Source organism: Nerophis lumbriciformis, linkage group LG25 (genome assembly GCF_033978685.3).
Source record: "Nerophis lumbriciformis linkage group LG25, RoL_Nlum_v2.1, whole genome shotgun sequence".
Classification (NCBI taxonomy): Eukaryota; Metazoa; Chordata; class Actinopteri; order Syngnathiformes; family Syngnathidae; genus Nerophis; species Nerophis lumbriciformis.
Window position 1 is genome coordinate 5,657,896 of NC_084572.2, and position 25,417 is coordinate 5,683,312.

General features: G+C 41.0%; 1 protein-coding gene across 5 annotated transcripts in view; it reads right to left on the minus strand.

Annotated features, from left to right (window-relative positions):
- atxn7l1 (ataxin 7-like 1) overlaps positions 1–25,417 on the minus strand; it is a 116,799-nt gene that overhangs the window by 59,712 nt on the left and 31,670 nt on the right. For 2 of the 5 annotated variants that reach the window (XM_061983607.2, XM_061983608.2), the window contains exons 3-4: positions 4,289–4,487; positions 313–710 (exon numbers count right to left, since the gene is read on the minus strand). In XM_061983607.2, the coding sequence (XP_061839591.2) occupies positions 313–710; positions 4,289–4,487 (597 nt within the window). Of the gene's footprint in view, positions 1–312; positions 711–4,288; positions 4,488–14,137; positions 14,253–25,417 lie in introns of those variants that run through there. The other 3 variants (XM_061983609.2, XM_072916044.1, XM_061983611.2) reach the window with 3 other exon arrangements.

Genomic DNA, 25,417 nt, shown 5'->3' on the forward strand with positions numbered 1-25,417 from the left:
TTGCAGCCCTAGTTGTCAATATTCAGTGTTTTATCGTTCATAGTTAATTCATTCATTCTTTATTTTCATGTACATTCTGGGTATCTCATTCGGTAAATTTTTTTTTAAATTCCATTCAGCTTTTTAAGGCGGTTCGTCATAATGTTTTTAGCATTCAATCAGACATTATTGTGAGGTTTTGTATTAATGTTTTCTAAAAATAGATATACCGGCCCCCAGACATATTTTTTGCCTCTAAATTTGGTTCCCCGAGTGAAAATTGCCCAGGCCTGCCGTAGAGAATGATTGCAATTAATAAGCCACCAAGCTCACCTGACAGTATTTTGTGCGACCGGGAAGAAGTCTTTGCTCCATTTTGGCTCTTCTTATCCAGAGGTGACGACAGCAGAGAGAGCGGCCGCTGCGACGGGGAAGGAGCGGGGGAGGGTTTCCTGTCCAGCGGCGAGGGGGAAGGCGACGTTGACGGCCGCCTGTCAAGGGGAGAGCGCGTCGAGCCGGGGCGCCCATCCTGGGGGGACGGTGACGCGGAGGAGCGCGGCGTGGACGGCCCGCCGCTGCCTCGACCGTTAATTAGTTTGGCCGGGGAAGTGAGCGGAGGTTGTTTGTGAGGGGACGCGGAGGGCGAAGGGGACGGGCTGTGGCGGACTTGGGAGTCGGTTCGGCTGCTGAGGCAGGGGATCTTTTCCAAGCTGACGACTGGAAGGGATACACTGCAGGGGGAGAGAGGGCGACTTAATGCAGTACAAAAATACACAATGAGGAAGAAATTATACAGTATTTCCAATGATATGGCGGCACATGACTAGGGATGTCCCGATCCAGGTTTTTGCACTTCCGATCCGATACCAATATTGTTTTTGCACTTCCGATCCGATACCGATACTGACCGATACTGGCCTATCCGAGCATATATTGAAGTTAAAAGTTATTTAGCCTACTTAGTTGTCAGAATCATGTTGAAAAGGGTTTTAGTACTCTTGATAACAACTAGCCAGCTGAATTAGGGGAGTTTGAATAATACACAATGGTTGGTAACAAGAAACTGACCTGTTTATTCAAGGATAAACACAAAATAGACAAAATTATACATGACCAACAGAAATGGCATCATTGAACTAGGGCTGGGCGATATGGCCTTTTTTTAATATTGCGATATTTTAAGGCCATGTCACGATACACCATATATATGTGGATATGTTTAGTCCATGTCACGATACACCAGTGGTTCTCAAACTTTTTTTGTCATCCCCCACTTTGGACAAGGGGGAGTTTTCAAGCCCCACCTGCCCCCATCGCCCCAACAGAGCGCTAATGCCAAGCTTTAACATTTTCAAATTTATTGAACATCAAGTTGTATACATTCGAACTCAATAATATAAAATAACATTAAGTTCAATAATAAATAAAATAACTGTGCAGCTGTGGTATAACTTGCATCAAGTTCAATAATAAATAAAATAACTTCCATCAAGTTCAATAATAAATAAAACAAAAGTGTTATAACTTGCATCAAGTTCAATAATAAATCAAAAAAAGTGTTATAACTTGCATCACGTTCAATAATAAATAAAAAAAACTGTTATAACTTGCATCAAGTTCAATAATAAATCAAATAAAAGTGTTATAACTTGCATCAAGTTCAATAATAAATCAAAAAAAATGTTATAACTTGCATCAAGTTCAATAATAAATCAAATAAAAGTGTTATAACTTGCATCAAGTTCAATAATAAATAAAAAAAAATGTTATAACTTGCATCAAGTTCAATAATAAAAAAAGTGTTATAACTTGCATCACGTTCAATAATAAATCAAAAAAAGTGTTATAACTTGCATCAAGTTCAATAATAAATCCAATAACTTGCATCAAGTTCAATAATAAATCAAAAAAAGTGTTATAACTTGCATCAAGTTCAATAATAAATCAAAAAAAGTGTTATAACTTGCATCAAGTTCAATAATAAATACAACAAAAGTGTTATAACTTGCATCAAGTTCAATAATAAATCAAAAAAAGTGTTACAACTTGCATCAAGTTCAATAATAAATCAAATAACTTGCATCAAGTTCAATAAAAGTGCCACTTTGCAATCTTTGCAAAAAAAAAAAAGGAGGAGCTATGCATTTAGCAAGACAGGGCAAGTGACAGCACTTTTCCCCAGGAGAGCCACCTTGCTTCACTGTGAAACAGCACGGCTGTATGATCAGCTCCCATTTCCTCACACAGTGCAGAGAACAGTCGCGCTTTCAGTGGTCGTGTTTTGATCAAATTTACCGCGCTCACAACATCTGTTAAAACCTCATTGAGTTCGGGGCTGAGCTGCCTTGACGCGAGTGCTTCCCGGTGAATGACACAGTGCGAGCCCGTCACATTTTTGTTTCTCTGCAGGCGCTGGCTCTGGCTCGACGACCTTTGAGGTGTGAGTCACAAATGTATATATTTGTGTAATTGTGATCCACACATTAGCCTGCTACCCATCCGCTCGAAAGTTTGTTCCGCTTAGCCCCGCCCCCATTAGTTACTGTTGCTATGTCTGTCAAACTTTCGCTCCTACCGAGAAATATAAAGCCTACAGTAAAAATAAGTACCGGTAATTTCCATTTATTTATATAGCGGATTTCACAGACAGAATCACAAAGTGATTTACAGTGTGTATAGAAAATGAAAGCATAGTAAAAAAAATAATCTAAAAATATAATAATTAAAAAAAAATTTAAAGTGAAATTTCCTCCCGTTCCTCGTGCCCCACCTGTCATGTCTCTATTCCCCACCAGTGGGGCGATACACCATATTTATGTGGATATTTTGCCTTAGCCTTGAATGAACACTTGATGCTGTCAGAACTTGGTCCTGGGTGTGTGCTTTTCCGGGATGCAACGGAAAGTTGGCTCGGGCGAGACGGGAATGGAGGTACATGATTTATTTATATTTATCAAAAAAAAAAGGAATAAACAAAAGCACGCACAGTGGCGGAGAACAAACTATGAAAAACAAAAAGACTATAAACATGGAACAAAAACTTACTTTGACAAGGGACATGAAGCAGGATCTTAGAGGAATGGACAGAGCGTAAATGTGGTGAGTTCGTCAGAAAGACAAACTGAAAAACACTGAACTTAAATACTACAGACATGATTAACGAAAACAGGTGCGTGACTCAAGACGTGAAACAGGTGCGTGACGTGACAGGTGAAAACTAATGGGTTGCTATGGTGACAATCAAGAGTGCACAATGAGTCCAAACGTGGAACAGGTGAAACTAATGGGGTAATCATGGAAACAAGACAAGGGAGTGAAAAGACAGAAACTAAAGAGTCCTATAACTAAACAAAACATGACTTAAAACAAAACATGATTACACAGACATGACAGATGCATATAATCACAGCAGTATGATGATTCTATGTGTCTACATTAAAACATTCTTCTTCATACTGCATTAATATATGCTACTTTTAAACTTTCATGCAGAGAAGGAAATCACAACTAAAAAAAAATCACAAATTCTTTCATACGGTGTTGATCTGGAAATGTTTGCCTCGGCATTTTGATGGTGTGGGCGTGTGGCACCGAATGGAGATAAGCGTCTCGACAGACGTTACAATATTTGAACAATGATGACGAAAACTGTTTTCTCTGTCGTGTCCGTGTGTCGAAAATTGTTATGCGCTTATTTTTTTATTTGATTTTGTGCGTGGCATAGATTTGCCGGGCGCAATTGCACAGGCGCGCACCTTAGAGGGAGCGTTGCTCGCACGGCTGCGCTAGCATCACAGCTAACGTTAGCCATGCTGCTACCTCTCTGCTCGGGGAGGGCGTATACGTATGTGACATATGACGTGACAGTATGTGACGTGTGTCGTGACAGTATATGACGTGTGTAAGAAGGTGCGCTTGCTGTCTGTGAGAGGGAGACACCAGAAAGAGTGAGAAGAGCCTGTCGTGTAATGCCAGCAGCTAAAAGCAACTGCGTGAGAATCCACAGACCTGTGGATGTGTTGAAGGTGTGCTGGAAAATGCGGAACGGAAATTAGGGAGCAGCAGAAAAGTGGAATGTATTATTTAAATCAGTGCGTTGGAAAACACGGACCGGAGTTTATTTTTTTAAACTGGATCTGGATCGGCATTTTCCCATGCCTTGCCGATACGCAATTTTTGGCAAATATCGGCAGCCGATCCGATCCAAATATCGGATCGGGACATCCCTAGTGCAAGTAGAAACAGATGTTTACTGTTACTTGGTGGAGCGTGTTTGAAATAAACCATGCCGTTGTGCACATTTACGCACCATGTCTTGTTCCGGGCCCCCTTTGGAGGATACACAGCCAGTGGTGCCTTGCTAAACCGGGAGTGAGGGTAGTCTTTAGGGATCCGAAAGGCCAGGGCGTCCCAGGGACCGCTTGCGACGGCCGGGGCAGCTGCAGGTGCCTTGGCCTTCATGAGGACCACCGGGCTCCTGGAAGGCACAGGAGAGCCGTGGCGCCGCTCTAAAATGAGACATTAACATTAGTATCTACCGTGCACGTATTAAACACACATGACGTATTTTAATGGTAAATCCACATGTGACTACCGTATTTTCCGCACTATAAGGCGCACCGGATGATAAGGCGCACTTTCAATGAATGGCCTATTTAAAACGTTGTTCATATATAGGGCGCACCGCATTATAAGGTGCATAGAATAGACCAGGAGTGCTCATTACGTCGATCGCGAGCTACCGGTCGATCTCGGAGGGTGTGTCAGTCGATCACCAGCCAGGCATTAAAAAAATTGTCCTAAAAATGAGCGATCATAAATCTTCACTATCACTTTCGTCACTTGATTGACATTCACGGCACTCGAGGGTCTTCTGTGAAGACGCTGGCTGCTGCCAGCTCATTAAAATTACCGACTGGAAGGCGAGAAACACTTTATTTCAACAGACTCTGGCGCCGTACCTGTCGTCAAAACTCCAAAGACCGACTGCACAGTTGCGCTAACAAAATAGGAGTCTCAGAAAGCTGGCGTGCACAAGCTAGCAAGCTACGGAGTTTGCCGACAATGTATTTCTTGTAAAGTGTATACAAAGGAGTACGGAATCTGGACAAATAAGATGCCAAAAACCAACCACTTTCATGTGGTATTGGACAGAAAGGAGGACTTTTTTTCTCCTCCATTCGAAAATGCGGACCTTATCAGCACCACTGTATGATTCCTATCAATGCAAGTCATCACAATCAGGTAATACACCAACTTATATTCTTGTCTTCATGAAAGAAAGGAATCTATATGTGTAAAACATGCTTGTATTATCTTTAAACTCCTTTAACTTATTAACAATATTAACTATATGTGTTAAACATGCTTGTATTATCTTTAAACACCTTTAACTTATTAACAATATTAACTATATGTATTAAACATTCTTGTATTATCATTAAACACCTTTAATTTTGTAACAATATTAACTATGTGTTAAACATGCTTGTATTATCATTAAACACCTTTAACTTGTTAACAATATTAACTATATGTATTAAACATGCTTGTATTATCATTAAACACCTTTAATTTTTTAACAATATTAACTATATGTGTTAAACATGCTTGCATTATCTTTAAACACCTTTTACTTGTTAACAATATTAACTATATGTATTAAACATACTTGTATTATCATTAAACACCTTTAATTTTTTAACAATATTAACTATATGTGTTAAACATGCTTGTATTATCATTAAACACCTCAACTTGTTAACAAAAACATATATTTCATAAATAAGTAAATGTAAATTATATATATGAATGAGGTAGATCCCCACGACTTGATCAATTGAAAAGTAGCTCGCCTGCAGAAAAAGTGTAAGCACCCCTGAAATAGACGCTACAGTAGAGGCTGGGGTTACGTTATGCATCCCGTAGTTGCGACACCCGTTGTGGCTCAATATTGGTCCATATATAAGGCGCACCGGATTATAAGGCGCACTGTTAGCTTTTGAGAAAATTGGAGGTTTTTAGGTGCGCCTTATAGTGCGGAAAATACGGTACTGTGTGTGCGCTAGGGTTATCCCGATACAAATATACCAAAATGTATTTCCATAATTTTGATACTTTTCTAAATAAAGGGGACCACAAAAATTGCATTATTGGCTTTATTTGAACAAAATAATCTTACGGTACATTAACCATACTAGGGCTGCAACAACTAATCCATCAAATCGATTAAAATCGATTATAAAAATAGTTGGCGATTACTTTAGTCATCGATTCGTTGGATCTATGCCAGTGGTTCTTAACCTGGGTTCGATCGAACCCTAGGGGTTCGGTGAGTCGGCCTCAGGGGTTCGGCGGAGTCTCCGCCACGGAGGTAAAGACACATCCGACTTATCGTGTAAAGAAAAACTTCTCCCTATCGGCGTATTATGGATACCCCCAAACAATGTTCCCTCTAATTTTCCATCTGATTTGCAGGTTGTTTGATTGATCGATTGAAACTTTTACTAGTAGATTGCAAAGGAAGAGAATACATTATATGAAACAGTACAGTACATATTCCGTACAATTGACCACTAAATGGTAACACCCGAATAAGTTTTCCAACTTGTTTAAGTCGGAGTCCACGTCAATCAATTCATGGTAATGTGTGTAAGGTGTGTAATTTGTTGTGAGTTTATGCACTGTGTTGGTTTTGTTCTTCTCTTGTGTAAAAGTAGACAGTTTTATGTCTTCCACAGCTCCTTTACCACATGGGGTCCCCCAGGGCTCAATCCTTGCCCCAATTTTATTTGCGCTTTACCTTCTCCCCCTTGGTTCTATTTTTAGGAAGTACAGTATTGCTTTTCATTTTTATGCCGATGATTGCCAGATTTACTTTCCCATGGCACAAAATAACACGGTTCAACGTCTTGACTGCCTGCAAGACATCAAAGTCTGGCTTTCAGCTAACTTCCTGAGCCTAAATGAAGATAAAACAGAAGCATACCTGCCAACTTTTGAAATCAGAAAAACCTAGTAGCCAGGGTCCAGGGGCCGCAGGCCCCGGTAGGTCCAGGACAAAGTCCTGGTGGGGGGTTCAGGGGGGCCGACCCAAAATGATTATTAGCATTCAGACAGGTTAAAATGTTGCTAAAACCATCACTTTTCTATCAGTCACAGTGACTTTTCAAAACAAAAATATTACAGCAAAAATCATATGGGTTGATTGACATGTTTATTCTGTAAGCTAACTTCAATAGTTTGAAATTATTTTGACAGTTAATGCCAGTTATCCTGTCAACCTTTCACAAGACTTCAATTTGTTAATTGAAAGTATAAACAGTATAAACACTTTTTACAGTAAACAAATGGTAAAACAGTACTAAACAATTCCATTAAAAAAAAAATTGGTGTCATTATTAACTTTCTGTCCAAGCTTGTATAATCTACTGCCTTGTTCAATTGTAAAAAATATTCTGTGCCTAAAATTCACATTTCTATCACAATTATCATACTGTAAACATGGTAAGCTAACTTCATTAAAATTAATAGTCCTGTCAATAGCATGGAATTACAATTCAAATGTAGTTTTTTTGTAAGCCTTTCAAAAGAATTCAAAATATGAAAAATTAACGAAAATTAATTTAAGCCATCAGACACTTGAAAAGTGGCACATCACATCTCTAATGTAATCATTTTAACTTTTCAACAGAAATAGCACTGCAAAAATATTAAGGACATACTTCTGTATTTTGGTAGTTATGCTGTCAACATTTAACAAGATTTCTTCAACTTGGACTTGAAAGCATAAATAGTATAAACACTTTTAACAGTATAACAGTACTAAACAATTCCAATAGATAACATTGGTGTCTTTACCTTTTTGTGGCTAAAATCCAAATTTAGCAACGGCATTAGACTTGTGTTTTTTTGTCCCAACGTGGTCTTTTACATCGCTAATTCCTCCGTGTCCGATCGAAAAATCTTGTCTGCACAAGGTGCAATTCGCGTAGTTTTCACCCTTTTTGGAACGGATAATTATTCCCGTATAGGCTTTTGAATATTCTTCACGGAATGACTGCAGTTTTCTTTTCGGTTTAAGACTCGTTTGCGATTTTTCTCCGGCTGATTCCATGATCGTTCGCTCGTTTGGAAACAATGGGCAACTGGTGCCTCGTGCTTGGCAGCGGTGCTATAAATAGCCTCCCGCATGGCATTCGGAATGGCTCGATAGGAAGTTACGGGAAGCAGTGTCGATTGTCATTGTTGTTACGCGATTTTGTGAATAGAACTTAAAAAAAAATTATTTTTTTTAATTAATGAAAAACCGTATTTTTTATCACTGCAACCGTAACCCGGAATAGGTTGATGAAAACCGTACTAATTACGGGAAAACCGGAGTAGTTGGCAGGTATGCAGAAGTTATGTTGTTCGGTCCAAGTCGCTCTCCCTCCCCCAACGTTGACCTCGGCACTCTGACCCCGTATCTCAGCGACTGTGTCCCAAACCTGGGGGTTAAGTTCGACTCAGATTTTAAATTTGAAAAACAAATCAGCAGCGTCGTTCAAAAAAGCTTTTATCAATTACGCCAAATAGCGAAAGTGAAACCGCTTCTATCAGGACATGATCTTGAGAATTTAATCCACGCCTTTATCTCGACTCGTCTTGACTACTGCAACGCCCTGTATGTTGGCATTGGCCAGGCCTCCCTCGCCCGCCTGCAGCTCGTGCAGAACTCTGCTGCTCGTCTGCTAACACAGACCCGCAGACGTGAGCACATCACCCCTATTTTAGCGTCCCTTCACTGGCTCCCTGTGCGTTATCGAATCAATTTTAATCTCCTTTTATTTGTTTTTAAATGTCTAAACAACCTCGCGCCAACCTATCTCTCCGACCTCCTTCAGCCTTACTGCCCCACCCGATCCTTAAGATCAGCCGATCAGCTGCTGTTGACGGTCCCTGACACAAGGCTGAAGCTTAGAGGTGACAGAGCTTTCGCCGCTGCTGCTCCCAAGCTCTGGAACGACCTACCTCTGAGTATTAGACAAGCCTCCTCTCTTCCTGTTTTTAAATCTCTCTTAAAAACACACTTTTATTCCATGGCTTTTAACACTGAGCGATATCCATCCGTTTTTATGTTTTTATTTATTCTATTTTATTTATTTATTTTTTATCGTGTTTTGTTTGTGTTGTGTTTGCTTGGTACCCGTATTATCTTTTAACCTGCCCATTGTACAGCACTTAGGCTACCCCTGTGGTAAATTTTAAATGTGCTTTATAAATAAAGTCGATTTAATTTGATTTGAACAAGGTGATGTTCATGTAAAAAAAACGTATGACTTTTTCTTGAATTAGAAAAAAAAAAACATTTTATTTTTCACTAAAGAAGGGTGAATGCGCATATGAAACTGGTGGGGTTCGGTACCTCCAACAAGGTTAAGAACCACTGATCTATGCTATGCGCATGCACATAGGCTATTATTTTATTTATTCATTTTTTTTATAAACCTTTATTTATCAACTGCAACATTTACAAACAGCTGAGAAACAACAATCAAAGTGGCCTAGTGGTTAGAGCAGGGGTGCTCACACTTTTTCTGCAGGCGAGCTACTTTTCAATTGATCAAGTCGTGGGGATCTACCTCATTCATATATATAATTTATATTTACTTATTTATGAAATATATGTTTTTGTTAATAAGTTAAAGGTGTTTAATGATAATGCAAGCATGTTTAACACATATAGTTAATATTGTTAATAAATTAAAGGTGTTTAATGATAATGCAATCATGTTTAACACATAGTTAATATTGTTAACAAGTTAAAGGTGTTTAATGATAATACAAGAATATTTAAAACATATAGTTAATATTGTTAATAAATTAAAGGTGTTTAATGATAATACAAGTATGTTTAATACATATAGTTAATATTGTTAACAAGTTAAAGGTGTTTAAAGATAATGCAAGCATGTTTAATACATATAGTTAATATTGTTAACAAGTTAAAGGTGTTTAATGATAATACAAGCATGTTTAATACATATAGTTAATATTATTAATAAGTTAAAGGTGTTTAAAGATAATACAAGCATGTTTAACACATATAGTTAATATTGTTAACAAGTTAAAGGTGTTTAAAGATAATGCAAGCATGTTTAACACATACAGTTAATATTGTTAACAAGTTAAAGGTGTTTAAAGATAATACAGGCATGTTTAACACATATAGATTCCTTTCTTTCATGAAGACAAGAGTAAAAGTTGGTGTATTACCTGATTCTGATGACTTGCATTGATAGGAATCAGACAGTGGTGCTAAAAACGTCCGCATTTTCGAATGGAGGAGAAAAAAGTCCTCCTTTCTGTCCAATACCACATGAAAGTGGTTGGTTTTTGGCATCTTATTTGTCCAGCTTCCGTACTCCTTTGTATACACTTTACAAGAAATACATTGTCGGCAAACTCCGTAGCTTGCTAGCTTGTGCACGCCAGCCTTCTGAGACTCTTATTTTGGTAGCGCAACTGTGCAGTCGGTCTTTGGAGTTTTGACGACAGGTACGGCGCCAGAGTCTGTTAAAATAAAGTGTTTCTCGCCTTCCAGTCGGTAATTTTAATGAGCTGGCAGCAGCCAGCGTCATCTCAGAAGACCCTCGGGTGCCGTGAATGTCAATCAAGTGACGAAAGTGACGTCATAGTGAAGCTTTATGATCGCTCATTTTTAGGACTATTTTTTTAATGCCTGGCTGGTGATCGACTGACACACCCTCCGAGATCGACCGGTAGATCGCGATCGACGTAATGAGCACCCCTGGGTTGGAGTGTCCGCCCTGAGATCGGTAGGTTGTGAGTTCAAAATCCCGAAGACTATAAAAATGGGACCCATTACCTCCCTGCTTGGCACTCAGCATCAAGGGTTGGAATTGGGGGGTTAAATCACCAAAAATTATTCTTGGGCGCGGCACCGCTGCTGCTCACTGCTCCCCTCACCTCCAAGGGGGTGAACAAGGGGATGGGTCAAATGCAGAGGACAAATTTCACCACACCTAGTGTGTGGGTGAGACAATCATTGTTACTTTAACTTTAACTTAAAATAAGTATGGTGCCAGTATGCTGTTTTTTTTCCAATAAAATACTGGAAAGGATAGAAATGTAGTTTGTCTCTTTGATCCGATTATTAATCGATTAATCGAAGTAATAATCGACAGATTAATCGATTATCAAATTAGTTGTTAGTTGCAGCCCTAAACCATAAGTTTCTTATTGAAATCGAAGAATAATTTTGACCTTAAGTTTAGTATTTTTTTCTTCTACTAGTAGTAAGAAAACAAAGGCTCCTAATTAGCAGTATGCAGTAACATTTTATGTCAATTCTCATTCTATTATTTTGTCAACATTATGAGGGACAAGTGGTAGAAAATGTATGATTTATCTACTTGTTCATTTACTGTTAATAGCTCATTATTTTCCATTTGAACATGTTCTATCTACACTTCTGTTAAAATGTAATAAACACTTCATCTTCTGTTTTGGATACTTTACATTAGTTTTGGATGATACTACAAAGTTGGGTATCGATCCGATACCAAGTAGTTACAGGGCATATTTAAAGTCCACCACTGAGTTTATATGCACCTGGGGATAGGTTGATTGGCAACACTAAATGGGCCCTAGTGTGTGAATGTTGTCTGTCTATCTGTGTTGGCCCCTGTGATGAGGTGGCGACTTGTCCAGGGTGTTCCCCGCCTTCCGCCCGAATGCAGCTGAGATAGGCTCCAGCACACCCTGTCACCCCGAAAAGGACAAGCGGTAGAAAATGGATGGATGGATAAACATATTACAAATTTTAAAAAAGGAAAAAAGATTATGCGATGATAACAAATATCGATGTAATCACTGTAGTATCGACTTGATATGCTCTCGTACTTGGTATCAATACAGTGGATGTCAGGTGTAGATCCGCCAATGGCATTTGTTTACATTGAGGAGCGCTAGCTTGTTAGCGATGAGCTATTGTATCCTCTTACGGTGTGTAGTGAAGCATGTTTACCTATACCTCGTCCTGCAGGGATACTTGTAAGAAACTCACTTTATTTGTCGCCATGGAGACCAGGATTAGTGATTTGGAAGTAGCTACGACACTGCCAACTGCGGATGGACGCTAGCCGCTAGCTAGCTAGCCATGTTTAAAGCACCGCTTGTAGCGCGGCCTTTTAGTGTTGTAACTTCACCTTTATATTCAGTTTTTAAGCCAAAATGTGTCCATTTTCCCTTTTCTGTAAAGACACTATGTCTGCTTGTAAGTACTCAGTGATTGTGCGCTGCCAAACATGCTCTTCTGCTCATAAAACCAGCAATGTCATGACGTGACAACGGCACACCGTCATGCCCGTTTAAAAAAAAAAAAAAAAAAAAAATTACATAAAAGGAACCAGTATTTTTTAGAGGCGGTATAGTACAAACCCCGTTTCCATATGAGTTGGGAAATTGTGTTAGATGTAAATATAATGATTTGCAAATCATTTTCAACCCATATTCAGTTGAATATGCTACAAAGACAACATATTTAATGTTCAAACTGATAACATTTTTTCAAAAAATCATTAACTTTAGAATTTGATGCCAGCAACACGTGACAAAGAAGTTGGGAAAGGTGGCAATAAATACTGATAAAGTTGAGGAATGCTCATCAAACACTTATTTGGAACATCCCACAGGTGAACAGGCAAATTGGGAACAGGTGGGTGCCATGATTGGGTATAAAAGTAGATTCCATTAATTGCTCAGTCATTCACAAACAAGGATGGGGCAAGGGTCACCACTTTGTCAACAAATGCGTGAGCAAATTGTTGAACAGTTTAAGAAAATCCTTTCTCAACCAGCTATTGCAAGGAATTTAGGGATTTCACCATCTACGGTCCGTACTATCATCAAAGGGTTCAGAGAATCTGGAGAAATCACTGCACGTAAGCAGCTAAGCCCGTGACCTTCGATCCCTCAGGCTGTACTGCATCAACAAGCGACATCAGTGTGTAAAGGATATCACCACATGGGCTCAGAAACATTTCAGAAACCCACTGTCAGTAACTACAGTTGGTCGCTCTGTAAATGCAAGTTAAAACTCTCCTATGCAAGGCGAAAACCGTTTATCAACAACACCCAGAAACGTCGTCGGCTTCGCTGGGCCTGAGCTCATCTAAGATGGACTGATACAAAGTGGAAAAGTGTTCTGTGGTCTGACGAGTCCACATTTCAAATTGTTTTTGAAAAATGTGGAGGTCGTGTCTTCTGGACCAAAGAGGAAAAGAACCATCCGGATAGTTATCGGCGCAAAGTTGAAAAGCCAGCATCTGTGATGGTATGGGGGTGTATTGGTGCCCAAGACATGGGTAACTTACACATCTGTGAAGGCGCCATTAATGCTGAAAGGTACATACAGGTTTTGGAGCAACATATGTTGCCATCCAAGCAACGTTACCATGGACGCCCCTGCTTATTTCAGCAAGACAATGCCAAGCCAAGTGTTACATCAACGTGGCTTCATAGTAAAAGAGTGCGGGTACTAGACTGGCCTGCCTGTAGTCCAGACCTGTCTCCCATTGAAAATGTGTGGCGCATTATGAAGCCTAAAATACCACAACGGAGACCCCCGGACTGTTGAACAACTTAAGCTGTACATCAAGCAAGAATGGGAAAGAATTCCACTTAAAAAATGTGTCTCCTCAGTTCCCAAATGTTTACTGAGTATTGTTAAAAGGAAAGGCCATGTAACACAGTGGTAAACATGCCCTTTCCCAACTACTTTGGCACATGTTGCAGCCATGAAATTCTAAGTTAATTATTATTTGCAAAAAATATATAAAGTTTATGAGTTTGAAGATCAAATATCTTGTCTTTGCAGTACATTCAACTGAATATGGGTTGAAAAGGATTTGCAAATCATTATCTAACACAATTTCCCAACTCATATGGAAACGGGGTTTGTACATTTTATGATTAATTAGTTAATTAGTACCGCGGTACTTTACTAGTACCGGTATACCGTACAGCCCTAGTGTGTGTGTGCGTGCATCTCACAGCTGCACGACCATCAATTATGAATACATTTGGGGCCCGAGCTGATCAGAACGTGAAAGTGAGCGCATGACGGGAAAAAAATGAAGAGAGAGAAGCTCACACTTACGGTTCTTGCTATGCATGTCTTTGTGGGAGCAAAGTGGGGAGGGGATGGAGGGGGGTTGTGGTCCAGGATTCCTGCCCTCTGTCTCACTGGGAAACTAAACCCCAACTACCTGAATAAATGGATGGACACAGAGGAAGGCAGGAAGGGGAAAGAAAAAAACACAGGAATACTCAGTGCACCTGTAACAATCTCAAATAGACGTGTGTCTGCCTGTCTTGCAGGCCTTTTTTCATGTGATTAATTTCCGTGCTGCAGGTGAGTAAATAGGCCACCGGGAGCAGGGAAGCAGGGGCAGCTGTATTCAGAGTAGAGGGAGCAAAGTCCACACTCACATTTGCAGGTATGCGGCCACCGTTCAGTCTTATTACAACAGATTATTCCACACAGATCCGCACGAAAGACAGAAGCTATTTTTGGTAAAAGTATGGCGATGACCGAGTGAACTGACATGTCGGGAGTCGTGGGGTCGCGGAACTCTCCGTACTGATTTACAATACATGGACGGCTGCCCAGGCAAGGTCACTAAGCCACTCAACTGCAAGGGCACCCTCGCTACTATGCTCTCCCGCCTGTCGTTATGGGGATGGAGTGAGCCCCGGCCGGCTGCCGATTGGCTGGAAACAGAGCATGATGAGGTAGCTCAGCTGGGTTGTTTACGTGCAAAAGGGCCGGGGGGGTGGTGTGAGGAGGACTGATCAATACACAGGGAGTGTGCTAAAAACAACATGGCGTTCTAATATTTACTTTCTTATCGATGCTATTTGGGTTGTGCGACATACCACAATATACAGGTAAAAGCCAGTAAATTAGAATATTTTGAAAAACTTGATTTATTTCAGTAATTGCATTCAAAAGGTGTAACTTGTACATTATATTTATTCATTGCACACAGACTGATGCATTCAAATGTTTATTTCATTTAATTTTGATGATTTGAAGTGGCAACAAATGAAAATCCAAAATTCCGTGTGTCACAAAATTAGAATATTACTTAAGGCTAATACAAAAAAGGGATTTTTAGAAATGTTGGCCAACTGAAAAGTATGAAAATGAAAAATATGAGCATGTACAATACTCAATACTTGGTTGGAGCTCCTTTTGCCTCAATTACTGCGTTAATGCGGCGTGGCATGGAGTCGATGAGTTTCTGGCACTGCTCAGGTGTTATGAGAGCCCAGGTTGCTCTGATAGTGGCCTTCAACTCTTCTGCGTTTTTGGGTCTGGCATTCTGCAACTTCCTTTTCACAATACCCCACAGATTTTCTATGGGGCTAAGGTCAGGGGAGTTGGCGGGCCAATTTAGAACAGAAATACCATGGTCCGTAAACCAGGCACGGGTAGATTTTGCGCTGTGTGCAGGCGCCAAGTCCTGTTGGAACTTGAAATCTCCATCTCCATAGAGCAGGTCAGCAGCAGGAAGCATGAAGTGCTCTAAAACTTGCTGGTAGACGGCTGCGTTGACCCTGGATCTCAGGAAACCGAGTGGACCGACACCAGCAGATGACATGGCACCCCAAACCATCACTGATGGTGGAAACTTTACACTAGACTTCAGGCAACGTGGATCCTGTGCCTCTCCTGTCTTCCTCCAGACTCTGGGACCTCGATTTCCAAAGGAAATGCAAAATTTGCATGGTTGGGTGATGGTTTGGGGTGCCATGTCATCTGCTGGTGTCGGTCCACTCTGTTTCCTGAGATCCAGGGTCAACGCAGCCGTCTACCAGCAAGTTTTAGAGCACTTCATGCTTCCTGCTGCTGACCTGCTCTATGGAGATGGAGATTTCAAGTTCCAACAGGACTTGGCGCCTGCACACAGCGCAAAATCTACCCGTGCCTGGTTTACGGACCATGGTATTTCTGTTCTAAATTGGCCCGCCAACTCCCCTGACCTTAGCCCCATAGAAAATCTGTGGGGTATTGTGAAAAGGAAGATGCAGAATGCCAGACCCAAAAACGCAGAAGAGTTGAAGGCCACTATCAGAGCAACCTGGGCTCTCATAACACCTGAGCAGTGCCAGAAACTCATCGACTCCATGCCACGCCGCATTAACGCAGTAATTGAGGCAAAAGGAGCTCCAACCAAGTATTGAGTATTGTACATGCTCATATTTTTCATTTTCATACTTTTCTGTTGGCCAACATTTCTAAAAATCCCTTTTTTGTATTAGCCTTAAGTAATATTCTAATTTTGTGACACACGGAATTTTGGATTTTCATTTGTTGCCACTTCAAATCATCAAAATTAAATGAAATAAACATTTGAATGCATCAGTCTGTGTGCAATGAATAAATATAATGTACAAGTTACACCTTTTGAATGCAATTACTGAAATAAATGAAGTTTTTCAAAATATTCTAATTTACTGGCTTTTACCTGTAAATGATATTAGGCAAGGCAAGTTTATTTATAGAGTGCAATTCCTACACAAGGCAATTCAGAGTGCTTTACAAAAAAATACAAGAAGGCAAAAATACAATGGAATAATCAGAAAAATAATGATAATTCAAGTTAAAATCATAAAACATAACCATGGCTGACAATACCGCTCTAACAATAGCGCTCTTAATACTAACGTTAGAGTGCTGGCTGTCCAGAGTCGGGACCCGGGGTGGACCGCTCGCCTGTGCATCGGTTGGGGACGTCTCTGCGCTGCTGACCCGTCTCCGCTCGGGATGGTCTCCTGCTGGCCCCACTATGGACTGGACTCTCACTATTATGTTAGATCCACTATGGACTGGACTCTCACTATTATGTTAGATGCACTATGGACTGGACTCTCACTATTATGTTAGATCCACTATGGACTGGACTCTCACTATTATGTTAGATCCACTATGGACTGGACTCTCACACTATTATGTTAGATCCACTATGGACTGGACTCTCACTATTATGTTAGATCCACAATGGACTGAACTCTCACTATTATGTTAGATCCACTATGGACTGGACTCTCACACTATTATGTTAGATCCACTATGGACTGGACTCTCACAATATTATGTTAGATCCACTATGGACTGGACTCTCACACTATTATGTTAGATCCACTATGGACTGGACTCTCACAATATTATGTTAGATCCGCTATGGACTGGACTCTCACTATTATGTTAGATACACTATGGACTGGACTCTCACTATTATGTTAGATCCACTATGGACTGGACTCTCACTATTATGTTAGATCCACTATGGACTGGACTCTCACTATTATGTTAGATCCACTATGGACTGGACTCTCACTATTATGTTAGATCCACTATGGACTGGACTCTCACACTATTATGTTAGATCCGCTATGGACTGGACTTTCACAATATTATGTTAGATCCACTATGGACTGGACTCTCACAATTATGTTGGATCCACTATGGACTGGACTCTCCCACTATTATGTTAGATCCACTATGGACTGGACTCTCACAATATTATGTTAGATCCACTATGGACTGGACTCTCACTATTATGTTAGATCCACTATGGACTGGACTCTCACACTATTATGTTAGCTCTGCTATGGACTGGACTTTCACAACATTATGTTCGATCCACTATGGACTGGACTCTCACTATTATGTTAGATCCACTATGGACTGGACTCTCACACTATTATGTTAGATCCGCTATGGACTGGACTTTCACAATATTATGTTAGATCCACTATGGACTGGACTCTCACTATTATGTTAGATCCACTATGGACTGGACTCTCACTATTATGTTAGATCCACTATGGACTGGACTCTCACAATATTATGTTAGATCCACTATGGACTGGACTCTCCCACTATTATGTTAGATCCACTATGGACTGGACTTTCACAATATTATGTTAGATCCACTATGGACTGGACTCTCACTATTATGTTAGATCCACTATGGACTGGACTCTCACTATTATGTTAAATCCACTATGGACTGGACTCTCACTATTATGTTAAATCCACTATGGACTGGACTCTCACTATTATGTTAGATCCACTATGGACTGGACTCTCACACTATTATGTTAGATCCGCTATGGACTGGACTTTCACAATATTATGTTAGATCCACTATGGACTGGACTCTCACTATTATGTTAGATCCACTATGGACTGGATTCTCACACTATTATGTTAGATCCGCTATGGACTGGACTTTCACAATATTATGTTAGATCCACTATGGACTGGACTCTCCCACTATTATGTTAGATCCACTATGGACTGGACTCTCACAATATTATGTTAGATCCACTATGGACTGGACTCTCACTATTATGTTAGATCCACTATGGACTGGACTCTCACACTATTATGTTAGATCTGCTATGGACTGGACTTTCACAATATTATGTTAGATCCACTATGGACTGGACTCTCACAATATTATGTTAGATCCACTATGAACTGGACTCTCACACTATTATGTTAGATCCACTATGGACTGGACTTTCACAATATTATGTTAGATCCACTATGGACTGGACTCTCACAATTATGTTAGATCCACTATGGACTGGACTCTCCCACTATTATGTTAGATCCACTATGGACTGGACTCTCACTATTATGTTAGATCCACTATGGACTGGACTCTCACAATATTATGTTAGATCCACTATGGACTGGACTCTCACACTATTATGTTAAATCCACTTTGGACTGGACTCTCACAATATTATGTTAGATCCACTATGGACTGGACTCTCACACTATTATGTTAGATCTACTATGGACTGGACTCTCACACTATTATGTTAGATCCACTATGGACTGGACTCTCACTATTATGTTAGATCCACTATGGACTGGACTCTCACACTATTATGTTAGATCCACTATGGACTGGACTCTCACACGATTATGTTAGATCCGCTATGGACTGGACTTTCACAATATTATGTTAGATCCACTATGGACTGGACTCTCACTATTATGTTAGATCCACAATGGACTGGACTCTCACACTATTATGTTAGATCCAGTATGGACTGGACTCTCACTATTATGTTAGATCCACTATGGACTGGACTCTCCCACTATTATGTTAGATCCACTATGGACTGGACTCTCACAATATTATGTTAGATCCACTATGGACTGGACTCTCACTATTATGTTAGATCCACTATGGACTGGACTCTCACAATATTATGTTAGATCCACTATGGACTGGACTCTCACTATTATGTTAGATCTACTATGGACTGGACTCTCACACTATTATGTTAGATCCACTATGGACTGGACTCTCACTATTATGTTAGATCCACTATGGACTGGACTTTCACACTATTATGTTAGATCCACTATGGACTGGACTCTCACACGATTATGTTAGATCCGCTATGGACTGGACTTTCACAATATTATGTTAGATCCACTATGGACTGGACTCTCACTATTATGTTAGATCCACAATGGACTGGACTCTCACACTATTATGTTAGATCCACTATGGACTGTACTCTCACTATTATGTTAGATCCACTATGGACTGGACTCTCCCACTATTATGTTAGATCCACTATGGACTGGACTCTCACAATATTATGTTAGATCCACTATGGACTGGACTCTCACTATTATGTTAGATCCACTATGGACTGGACTCTCACAATATTATGTTAGATCCACTATGACTGGACTCTCACAATATTATGTTAGATCCACTATGGACTGGACTTTCACAATATTATGCTAGACCAGGGGTTGGCAACCCGCGGCTCCGGAGCCGCATGCGGCTCTTTGATCACTCTGACCCGGCTCAGCTGCATACTTGCTGACTCTCCCGATTTTTCCGGGAGACTTTCGAATTTCAGTGCCTCTCCCGAAAATTACCCGGGGCAACAATATTGAGGGCGTGCCGTGATGGCAGTGCCTTTAGCGTCCAATTTTACACTATCTGCATGCTGGCCAAGACACATGTTGTATGTGGGCTCTGCTCTACTCACGTAAGTGACTGCAACGCATACTTCGTCAACAGCCATACAGTTCACACTGATGGTGGCCGTATAAACAACTTTAACACTGTTACTAATATGCGCCACACTGTGAACCCACACCAAACAAGAATGACAAACACATTTCAGGAGAACATCCGCACCGTAACACAACATAAACACAACAGAACAAATATCCAGAATCCCATGCATCCCTAACTCTTCCGGGCTACATTATACACCCCCGCTACCACCAAATCCCGCCCACCTCAACCGACGCACGGAGGGGGGGGGCAGGGTTTGGTGGCAGCGGGGGTGTATAATGTAGCCCGGAAGAGTTAGGGATGCATGGGATTCTGGGTATTTGTTCTGTTGTGTTTATGTTGTGTTACAATGCGGATGTTCTCCCGTAATTTGTTTGTCATTCTTTTTTGGTGTGGGTTCACAGTGTGGCGCATATTTGTAACAGTGTTAAAGTTGTTTTATACGGCCACCCTCAGTGTGACCTGTATGGCTGTTGACCAAGTATGCCTTGCAGTTGCTTACGTGTGTCTGTAGAAGCCTCATATAACATGTAACTGGGCTGGGGTGTCACCCACATCTGCAGTCCTCTCCAAGGTTTCTCATAGTCATTCACATTGACATCCCACTGCGTTGTGAGTTTTTCCTTGCCCTTATGTGGGCTTTGTACCGAGGATGTCGTTGTGGCTTGTGCAGCCCTTTGAGACACTTGTGATTTAGGGCTATATAAATAAGCATTGATTGATTAATTGATTGATTCATAGAGCGCAATAATGCATGTTGGTGACACTTTATAGACGTGTCCCGCAGATTTGACAGAGACAAGCGAACAAACCCGTCTTCAACGCAAAGTAGGGTTTCCGCTAGCGGCTAACGCCCCGCTAGAGTGCAAAGCCACTTATAAGTCAGTAACACTTTCCTCAAGGTGGCACATAAACTATGTTTCCTACAAGTCTGAGGGACAGAGGACAAAAAATGGGGTGTATATTGTAGCGTTTTGGAAGAGTTAGTGCTGCAAGGGGTTCTGGGTATTTGTTCTAGGGAGGTGTTTGGGGCACGTCCGACCGGCAGGAGGCCAAGGGGAAAACCGAGGACACGTTGGGAAGACTATGGCCTGGGAACGCCTCGGGATCCCCAGGGATTAGCTGGACGAAGTGGCTGGGGAGAGGGAAGTCTGGGCTTCTCTGCTTAGTCTGCTGCCCCCCGCGACCCGACATCGGATAAGCGGAAGAAGATGGATGGATGGATGGATGGATGATTGATTGATAATAAGTGAGCTAAGGTTCCGGCCACATTTTACCACAGAGCATCATGCGGGGTTAGTCAAAAACAAGATCAAAGTTACAGCTAACTTGTCTGTAGTTGACTGACTAACACACAAGTGAACAAACTCAAGGCCCAGGGGTCAGATCTGGCCCACCACGTGGTTGTATGTGACCCGCGAAAGCCTAAAAAAATGTGAGTCAGTCAAGCACTTGATTTTTCTCACTAAATGTATTTATTTTTGGACATTAAAATTGCATATATTTTGACTTTAATTGTATCTGCTCATTCAACAGACATATTAACATATATTAACTATTTTTTTTTTCAAAATAAAATACAGTATTTGCTTGTCCACCTGGTTTACGAATTTAAAGCAATGTATCCATCAGCTTGTATTAAATATACGATTAATGCATAGATAATTGTGTAATAATTAGCGCCATTAAATGTTTAATCATAAAATTTCAATTAAAATATAATCACAATTTTGAATTGTGATTAATCAAGATTAATTACAATGTTGAATTCGGATCAATCATGATTAACCATAACTTTGAATTTGGATTAATCCTGATTAGAGATGTCCGATAATGGCTTTTTTGCCGATATCCGATATTGTCCAACTCTTAATTACCGATTCCGATATCAACCGATACCGATATATGCAGTCGTGGAATGAACACATTAGTATGCCTAATTTTGTTGTGATGCCCCGCTGGATGCATTAAACAATGTAACAAGGTTTTCCGAAATAAATCAACTCAAGTTATGGAAAAAAAATGCCAACATGGCACTGCCATATTTATTATTGAAGTCACAAAGTGCATTATTTCTTTTTAACATGCCTCAAAACAGCAGTTTGGAATTTGGGACAGGCTCTCCCTGAGAGAGCATGAGGAGGTTGAGGTGGGCGGTGTTGGGGGGGGTAGGGTATATCGGGTGGTGTATATTGTAGCGACCCGGAAGAGTTAGTGCTGCAAGGGGTTCTGGGTATTTGTTCTGTTGTGTTACGGTGCGGATGTTCTCCCGAAATGTGTTTGTCATTCTTGTTTGGTGTGGGTTCACAGTGTGGCGCATATTTGTAACAGTGTTAAACTTGTTTATACATCCACCCTCAGTGTGACCTGTATGGCTGTTGACCAAGTATGCCTTGCATTCACTTGTGTGTGTGAAAAGCCGTAGATATTATGTGATTTGACCGGCACGCAAAGGCAGTGCCTTTAAGGTTTATTGGCGCTCCGTACTTCTCCCTACGTCCGTGTACACAGCGGCGTTTTAAAAAGGCATACATTTTACATTCTGAAACCGATACCGATAATTTTGAAACCGATACCGATAATTGATGACATTACATTTTAAATCATAATCCAATTATCCCCTCAACTCCCCCCCAAAATGGATTAACTCGCTGGAATAAAAAAGACAATATAACATGCATCCATAAACGTGGATGCATGTGAAAAAGTGCAATATATTTATCTGTACAGTAACCTATTTATTTATTTATATATGCACCTTATTGCTTTTTTATCCGATATTACATTTTAAAGCATTTATTGGCCGATAATATCGGCAGTCCGATGTTATCGGACATCTCTAATCATGATTAATCACAACTTTGAATTTGGAATAATCACAGGTTATTACTAGCTTGTATAATTTCAATTAACCTAAAAAAGAAGCCCAATATTCGGACACAAATAAAATGTTATTCTCAGAATGTCATACAGGAATTTTTTTTTTTTAATGTTTTACTTGATTTCAGTCACTCATTTGCTCAAAACTTGGTAACATTTTTATCGAAAGTCCCATCTGATTTTATTTTTTCAATGATCAATGTTAATTAAAATACTAAATGTGGGATATAAATAATAATGGAAGTGTAATTGTTTGTATATAGTAGAGATGTGCGGATAGGCAATTATTTCATCCGCAACCGCATCAGAAAGTCGTCAACCATCCGCAATCCACCCGATCTAACATTTGATCAGAACCGCATCCGCCCGCCATCCGCCCGCATCCGCCCGTTGTTAATATCTAATATAGACGATGCAAGGCATTAGTGAGGTTATAAAGCTTTTGCCTGTTAAAGAAAGGAGACTGATCCAATGCAGCACAGACATTCGCGTGCCACGCTGTCACGACCCAGACGCACACCAGTGCGCAATCATATGGGAGCCGCACTGAGCGCACCTCCAAGCGCGTCTCGCTGCCGGCGACGGCCGGGTATATGGGCCCGACGCTCCAGCGCCATCCATTTTCAGGGCTAGTCGATTCGGCAGGTGGGTTGTTACACACTCCTTAGCGGGTTCCAACTTCCATGGCCACCGTCCTAGCTGCTGTCTATATCAACCAGGGTGAGCCCCACCCCTTTCGTGAGCGCACTGCGCGCGGAGTGACCCCTGTTACGCGCCCCCGGCAACAGGGGTGGCGGGCAGGTAAGCTGCGCGGGCGGAGCGCGCGGAGTGACCCCTGTTACGAGCCCCCGGCCACGGGGGTGGCGGGCAGGTAAGCTGCTTACCTGCTGCGCGTGACGCCGGCCGCGGCGAAGGCGGACGAGGCGGGGTGTTGGTGCGGTGGACGCGGTGGTGACCCTGGACGTGCGTCGGGCCCTTCTCGCGGATCGCCTCAGCTACGGCTCCCGGTGGGACCCTCTCGGGGGAAGGGGCCTCGGTCCCGGACCCCGGCGAGGCGTCCCTTCTCCGCTCCGTAAAAGTGTCCATCTCTTTTTTTTTTTTTTTTCTGTTGTGGCATATGCTGCAGGTGCCTGCTCGTTTTTCGTATGTGGGTAACAACATTTAACTATGTATATATATTTACCAATTGGTTTAACTGCCACCCGCCTGAATCTATTTAAAATCTTTTTTTTTTTTTTTATAATTTGAACCACCCGACCCGACCCGACCCGCGGATAAAATCTAATTTTTTTTAATTTCATCCGCCCGATCCGCGGATAATCCGCGGACTCCGCGGTTGTGCCCGCAAACCGCGCATCTCTAGTATATAGTATATAAATTGGTACAAAGGTTTAACACGTGTACAAGGATATTTCACATGCCTTTACTGTGTATATAATTTAACTGTGTTTATGTTGTGTATAATGTGTATTTATAATATGTTGTACAAAGGACACTTCATAATTTTCGGAAGTTCATCTTGTACTTGACATTGTTTATAGGGTTAGGCGCAATAAATGTTCAACTTCAGCCTAAACCCTTTCGGTCTGCAACATTTTCATTTTCAATCTATGAATGTACAACTGTTTGTTTATTTTGTTGACGATTGACCGAAGAATAATAAACTAATAATAATTTTGAACAGTCGGAGTATGCATTCACCTGCACACTGACCAAATAACGACCTGTGCCGCTTTTCAAGTAACCATCCTTGGTTGAAGTAGAGCTGCATTTACGGTTAAAGGGGAACAATATCACAATTTCAGAATGGTTAAAACCATTAAAAATCAGTTCCCAGTGGCTTATTATATTTTTCGAAGTTTTTTTTCAAAATTTTACCTATCACGTAATATCCCTAAAAAAAAGCTTCAAAGTGCCTGATTTTAACCACCCGTCCATTTTCCTGTGACGTCACATAGTGAAGCCGACACAAACAAACATGGCGGAAAGAACAGCAAGCTATAGCGACATTAGCTCGGATTCAGACTCGGATTTCAGCGGCTTAAGCGATTCAACAGATTACGAATGTATTGAAACGGATGGTTGTAGTGTGGAGGCAGGTAGCGAAAACGAAATTGAAGAAGAAACTGAAGCTATTGAGCCATATCGGTTTGAACCGTATGCAAGCGAAACCGACGAAAACGACACGACAGCCAGCGACACGGGAGAAAGCGAGGACGAATTCGGCGATCGCCTTCTAACCAACAATTGGTATGTGTTTGTTTGGCATTAAAGGAAACTAACAACTATGAACTAGGTTTACAGCATATGAAATACATTTGGCAACAACATGCACTTTGAGAGTGCAGACAGCCCAATTTTCATCAATTAATATATTCTGTAGACATACCCTCATGTCAGCAGGCCAGGGAAGCTAGGGT